Consider the following 6,961-nt stretch of genomic DNA (forward strand, 5'->3'; position numbering starts at 1 on the left):
CACCCAGGGCGCGCCTATCTTTTGTCTGCAAGTCTCCACATTCGCCAGCCTGTTGTCTGAGTTTTGATTAAATTTGAATGCCAAAAGAGAAGAGCTTATGGTCTAAACTTTCACAATGAAAAAGAGTTATCTCCAAATGATGCCAGACGCGTAAAGGCAGATAACAATCACCTTGAGTGTGAGCTGTAAACACGCGCAAGAATGCTGAAAGTGTGTTTTGTGAAACAACAAAACTCTTATCTGTGCATTTACTGCAGCAACAAATCATTAGTTTATTTCACACTCTGTCTGCGTGCTGCACATTCACCTGAACATCAGCTGGCCGCGAGGCTTACATTTGGACCAAAGTTTGATTCGTATCCAGCTGACAGAGAGTCATCAAACACTAAGCTATTTTAGGAAGGATCCGCTTGCATGGCCACAGGGCAGGCGCGTGCAAATCGATACCGACCCATTGTTGCTGAAGCACATCTGCCAGACGGAGGCCTCCCCGGCAGCGCGCGACAGGTGTTGGTGGTCAAAGCTGTTTTCTGGTGACCTGAGGCGACTCACTGAAACTCTTTGTAAGGACAGAACGTGTCTGAAGCTGCATGGTAGGATTTTTGGATATATGGCCTCTGGTGTGTGCAGATATGACTCAAAGTTGGGAACATAGAAGTTTAGTTTTGAAAAAGCACAGTCATTGGTTATTTTTCATCTATCAAATACATATTTTAAGCGGTGAAACTCAACTCAATAAACTTCAGAGTGATTCAGTTGAACTTCTGCGTTCTGATTTTGTCCAACCTCAAAACTTCATAATCATATTTACAGCGGATTGTAAAAACTGCCATCACGCCCAGCAGGTGCTGCCTGACTTCCTTTGTCCACCCTCCTCTTCACCTTCCCCTCGGGACAGATGGTATCTCTCGGTTGCTATGGAGAGTGATGCAGACGGGAGAGATAAAGCACGCAGGCATCTCCAGATGCCACGCGTCGCAAGTGGGACCGAGCTTTACGCATGCAAAGCAGCGGCGCGTGCCACTGCCCACTCTACAAAAAACAGTTCATGCAGTGAAATCGGTCATGAGGTATGAAAGAGTTGAATGAGTTTTGTGTGCAATTAGGATGGTTGGTATCTATGCATTATGACACTTACAACTACCAAAGTGCAGCGTGCCAATGCTCTAACCTTCAAAATATTATCTTTAATTTTATGCTCTTATGGTAGAGATGTGGAAAAATTGGCCCCTTCATCGGAGTCATTTAAAGGACCATAACATTGCTTTGCAAGTTTTAACAAACCGTGTCTACATGTGAGCAGGAAGAGGACATTCAGAGGTAACATGTCAAAAATGTAAAATAGAGGTGATGTTTGACAAACAAAAGTCAACATGAGACTCAGTTTGACAAACTTTAATCATAGGTGAGGTACTTAAAGAACAATCAGAGGACAATACTTAATTCAGACCTTTATTGTGGTGGTTTTACAGATATAAGAAAAAAAACAGTTCAGTTTAAAAAGTAGTTGACTGTGACATGAAGTGAAACCTTTAGTGTTACATCTTCAATCACAGTGAACATCAGGTCACAACTTTTTGTCAAAGTTACATCACCATTGCATGGTAATAGAGTTAAAGTCAAAACCTATATACTTTTTCATTTGTAACTATGGATTCCTGCACTCTAAAAAATGGTAGTAGATAAGGCTTGAACTAAGTATGTGTTTCACCATAAAAAAAATAGGTTTGTTTCATTAACGTGTTATTTTAAGATGTCAAAATCAAAAACATTTGACATTTCTGAGCAGGACTGAGTTAAAATATAAGTTAGAATATTAAATAAAATAGTTAGATCACTAAATATCACCACAGCTTTTGAAGTTGGTTCAACTTGATTGAGCTTTTCGAAGTCGAAGGAAGTCATGTTGGTTATACTAAATTAATTCAGCTTGTCAGATTATTAGAGACTCATAGGATTGATTGATGATGCCGGAGTTGAAACTACTTAAAAAGATGCACACACATTGTTACCTTCACTTTTTTAAATTTAAACCAGTGGATTCTTTTGTTACAGTGTGATTAAAAAGTTTGTACTGCATAATTTAAAATTTGACCAGAATTAAAGGAACTTTCATGTTACCTGATTTCACACCTCAAGCTAATTTCAAAAGTCTGCTAATTGATTTTCACCTTGAATACAAATGAATGGAAGTCAATGGCTGACTTGACTGGGAGGGTAAATACATATACCAGTTAAAATAGCTTAAGTTTGAACCTAAATTGTGTGACCGTGCAGTTATAATGTAACGTAAATGGCTTTACAGGGAGAAAAATGAACAATACAGAAAGAAAACAACAAACCAAGAATTTTCTGAAGGTTTTACTTCAACTGTTTTGTACTGCGCCAGCCATTGACTTCCATTACTTTTCTGTACAGTATGACAATCAAATAGCAGACTTTTGAAAGTTGCTTAAGGTGGGGAATCAATCATAGTAAATATCAAATCTGAAAAAATGGAATGGCTGGAAATCAATGGCTGCATAGAATATCAAAAGAAAATCAAAATCTTCAACACAATTGTATGGTTTGCAAAATGTTCTGCTGTGATGTAAAGTACTGTAGATGTGAACATGGTCCTCTTGACTGGAAGTTATCGGTCTGTACTAATTCTTCCAGAACTTTAAAGACTGTGACGATGACAGTCTGCTCTCCCTGTGTGGTTTCATTATTCCTGTCAGCTGAAAGAATCATTTAAAGGTCAGGGAGTTTCTACATCTGATCCTTTCAACCAAAGCTTCCCCCGACTTTCTAAGACTTTTCTATAGGCACGCGTCCCTGAGGGTGGGGAGAGGGGTGCGGGCCTGTTGTAGCCATTGTACCCCAAGGAGCCAATGAGAGAGTGAGCGTGTGCCGGGTCAGCGGTATAAATAGTGTCAGACTCTTGGAGGCAGCACAAACACTCTTCTTTGGACTTTCTGATCACATCAGCCAAACTGTAAGCTAAAGCATCACCATGCAGTCTCCTGGAAAATCTCTGAAGGAAGCTCTGCTCTGTGCTCAGGGTGAAGATCGACTCACTGTTGGAGTCTATGAGAGCGCTAAAATCATGACTGAGTAAGTAAACTGAATGTGACTTAAATACAACTTTGGCTTCATCTCTGTACAGCCACTGTGTTCATCATCCAAACAGCAGCAGCTAACAAGACTTTTCTTTATCCACAGTGACCCGGACAGTGTGTCCTTCTGCGTCCTGGCCATGGATGAGGAGTTTGAGTGTGACATCGCTCTGCAGATCCACTTCACCCTCATCCAGTCCTTCTGCTTCGACAACGACATCAGCATCGTCAGAGTGAGCGACATGCAGCGTCTGGCTGAGATTGTTGGTGACAAGGCGGAGCAGCTTGAAGATGCCCACTGTGTCCTCATCACGGTATGTAGAGCTCAATAATATGAGTCTGAATCATACTTGAAGTGTATATGAGATGCTTTGTTGAGAGACACACGTGGCTAAACTCTGTTTCCTCTTCCTGTTTGAACAGAACCCAGCTGATGGGTCTTGGGAGGACCCTGCTCTGGAGAAGCTGCACCTGTTCTGTGAGGAGAGCCGCCGTCTGAACGACTGGGTTCCTGAGATCAGCCTCCCCGAGCGTTGATCTGGGCCTCGGCTCCTCTCTTGCTCAAAAGCTGTGAAGCTTCTTACCTGGAAATACTCATCCTGATGAAAAGGATGAGCCTGTTTCTGCTCATCCCTGGACACTCCTGAGGAGGATTCCCGTCCAGGCAGCACGGCACCGGCCCGGGGGCCTCCCCGTGAACCGTCGCCTCTTGTCCCGTCCATGCCAAGATGACTCTCATTCTTTATGTGAATGAGGTCGGGTATGCCACAAGAGCGACGCATCGACCCTCATTCTTTGTGCGGATGAGGTTTGGAGAGGAAGGAGATGCGAGTTTTGCCACAGAGCCAGCGTCGCACGTTGAAAGCACGCGCAGCAGGAGAAGAAGCGGTGCTGAGGAAGAGGCGTTTTTGAAAAGGGACTTTTTGAAGACGTCCTCTTTGCTGAGCAACATGACAACAGTTGCAATCAGCGGAAATGTTTCCCACTTTCCAGAATTGTCTTAATTCTCTAAAGGTTTCACTTTAGAAATTTAACTGACAAAAAATGTTCCTTAAAAATATTGGAAAATACCATCTAAAGGTTTCACTTTAGATAGTTAACACTGATAGAAAAAAAGTGCTAAAATAAAAAGAATATAAGTACATGAATCTGAAATATGAAAGAAACTGAAACTGTAGTACTTCCTGAGGGTTTCACCTCAGCTTTATTGATGTCTAATGATGTATCTTGTTCACTGCATATCTGAATTTTAGCATAGAAATAAAATGTTTGAATTCAATATCACCCTCTGTCTGCACTTTGACTTTTTCATGTGAGGTTGAATTTGTCTGAAGCACAAATTAAGTCCAAATTGAGCAAACCTGCTTCAGTCTGGTTTAACTTTTTGACTTTCTGCACTCTTTTGGGGGGATTTCTTTAAAGTTTCCTGACCTTTCAAATATGAGCCTTTACCAACATGGCTGACAATCCGTCTGCAACTCAAAACAGCAGCAAACATGTCATGTCTTTACAAATTTCACACATCAATTCAGAAGAGATTTGAAATACGTAGGTGCCTCTACAGATTTTGCTGGAGCATCTCATAGTTAAAGTGTCCTCCACAACTACCCCTTTAGGTTGGTAGTTTAGAATATGTATGCATTTTGGCTAAATAGTATGCAGGATTGTTGTGAAGTCCGGCTCTTTTTTACACTTAGAATACCAAATTTAAAGGGATAGTTTGACTTGTAAGAGTGCTTATTGCCATCCTTCCACAAGTTAAATTTAAAAATTGCTACTACTCTCATGTCTCTTGGTGTGTAGCTAGAGGCAGCAGGCGGTTAGCTTAGCATTAACGTTGGGAGCAGATAACCTGGCTTTGTCCAAAGGTAGCAAAATCCACCTCCCAGCAATTCTACATCTAACACCTTTTATCTTGTTTGTTAAATCCGTCACAGCTGAAATGCAAAAATAACAATTTGAGCTTTTTGGCTCAGCTTTTTTTTAGCTGCATATTTACTGCACAAACATATGAGAGAATCTTTAAAAGAATGTTAATGAACGTTAATGCAGGCTGCTCATTCATTTCAGTGACTTTCTTGGCAAAGCAGGGTGCTGACTCGGGCACAAACGTGCATTTACTTAAGTCAAAAACATAGATTTTTTTTTTCACCAATCAAATACAAGCATGCACACTGTCTGTCTTGATGGTGAACAGCAGAATTAGCACAATGCTACATAGCGGACAGTCACCCAGAGGGGCGACATAATCCGATAAGAACTTTCTAGACTTGTAATTCCAGGAGCATCTCAGCACCTATTGAGACTTTGTTCTAGTTCCTGTTTTTTTTTTTTTTTATAAATGCATTTTTTATGCAGGGGTATTGTCAGATCTCTTTCGACTTATTTGACAGTTACTCTGAGGGGTGAAATGTTTCCTCATGTTGTGCAGCTCAGTGATTCAGTGTGTTTACAGAAACAAAACATCATGCTAACTTTACAATGAGATCAGTGTCAGCAAATAAAGCTACAACTTCTGTTATAATCATGGGTAAAGTCAAGAAAAGAAAACCAACCACACTGAACGTGCAGCATAATGAAGGTGATCTTTTGCTCCTGGCACACGCTGCTTCTGCTTCTCTTTGACTCATTTGTGATTCAGAACATTAAAGAAGCTTTTGTGTGTTTGGGTCCGAACTCTAAAGTCACTCTGACCTGCATGCTGCCTGTCACTGCAAACTATTGTGGAGTTAACAGCTGCTGCAGCCTCCACGCCCCACTGTGACCACCACACACACGCCCACACCGAAGTGCATCTTTAAACAACAGAGGGAGGACAAATTTGGAAACTGAGGACATTTTGGTGTCCTCACTTCAGGTTAGAATTAGGTTTAGGTTAGGGTTTGGGTAAGGGTTGGTGATAGGCATTTAGGTGTGATGGGTAATGTTAGGGTTAGCGGTTAAGCCAGATTTACACTTGTGCATCAGCTCTATGTAGACCCTATGCATGCAGCCTGTGCATTTATACTTGTGCAGTGTGTCTGTGTCACTCTGCAGTTACACCTCCAGAACACTACTCGGCGGTGGGGTTTCCGTGAAGTGCTGTAAAGTTTAGCTGATTCAAAACACACATTAAACACACATTAAACATGGCTTCATAGAGATGATTTCAAACACAAGTACACAAATCAGCTTCACTATAACTCGCAGCATTCACAGACAAACACTTGTCTTTATCTGGACACATTTTCCACACAAATACAACATGCTAATGTTTTTAGCACAAGCCTATGGCATTTTACATTGTATAAATCAGCATAGCAGCTAGCAGGTATTTCCTCTTCTCATATGAAGCCAGGGACAACAGCAACATTTAACAAAGGTAATGTTACATAATTCGGCTCCATTACAACTCACAAGGTTCACTGACAAAACAACTGTCTTATACTAAACACGTTTTCCAAACAACTACAACATGCTAACATTATTAGCGCCAGCCTATGGCATTTTACATTGTATAAATTAGCCTAGCGATGAGCTGAGATTTCATACACTGATATGAAGCCAGGATAAATCACACACAAGACTTAAAATGCTATTTTGTGGAGGCTTTATTGTCTTCACAATTTATTGTTTCTTATCTGTGAAATTAAAGTAAAGAAAAAGCTTCGTCTCCACTGAGGGAAATGGTTTCAGCTTCCAAAAATAGTCAGGTCATAGGCACAGCGCCGACTCAACGCAGGAATATAAGTCCTTGATAAGGGGTTAGGGTGAGGATACTCACAAGGAAGTACAAGAATGTTTGTCCTCACTATCTCTCTTTCTTTTAAGTGGCTCTATTCAATTTGATATGATGCAACGTTTCACCAGAATAAAACATTTTT

General features: G+C 41.0%; 1 protein-coding gene across 1 annotated transcript; it reads left to right on the forward strand.

The window, feature by feature from the left end:
* The first annotated feature begins 1,918 nt into the window (after positions 1 to 1,918).
* Positions 1,919 to 4,345, forward strand: LOC117269882 (growth arrest and DNA damage-inducible protein GADD45 gamma-like). Its single transcript, XM_033647242.2, has 3 exons — positions 1,919 to 3,096; positions 3,205 to 3,412; positions 3,522 to 4,345. Exons 1-3 carry the CDS (start codon positions 2,996 to 2,998, stop codon positions 3,633 to 3,635), a joined length of 423 nt encoding a protein of 140 aa, XP_033503133.2. The 5' UTR covers positions 1,919 to 2,995; the 3' UTR covers positions 3,636 to 4,345.
* Positions 4,346 to 6,961: the final 2,616 nt, after the last annotated feature.

This window comes from Epinephelus lanceolatus, chromosome 19, assembly GCF_041903045.1.
Source record: "Epinephelus lanceolatus isolate andai-2023 chromosome 19, ASM4190304v1, whole genome shotgun sequence".
NCBI classification, from domain to species: Eukaryota; Metazoa; Chordata; class Actinopteri; order Perciformes; family Serranidae; genus Epinephelus; species Epinephelus lanceolatus.

What these genes read in the sequence shown, in the direction of transcription:
- LOC117269882 (XM_033647242.2), top strand. Translation starts at nt 2,996, where the DNA reads ATGCAGTCTCCTGGAAAATCTCTGAAGGAAGCTCTGCTCTGTGCTCAG. An exon ending in AGCGCTAAAATCATGACTGA is followed by an intron (nt 3,097 to 3,204) that starts GTAAGTAAACTG and finishes CTTTATCCACAG; the next exon opens with TGACCCGGACAGTGTGTCCT. An exon ending in CCCACTGTGTCCTCATCACG is followed by an intron (nt 3,413 to 3,521) that starts GTATGTAGAGCT and finishes CTGTTTGAACAG; the next exon opens with AACCCAGCTGATGGGTCTTG.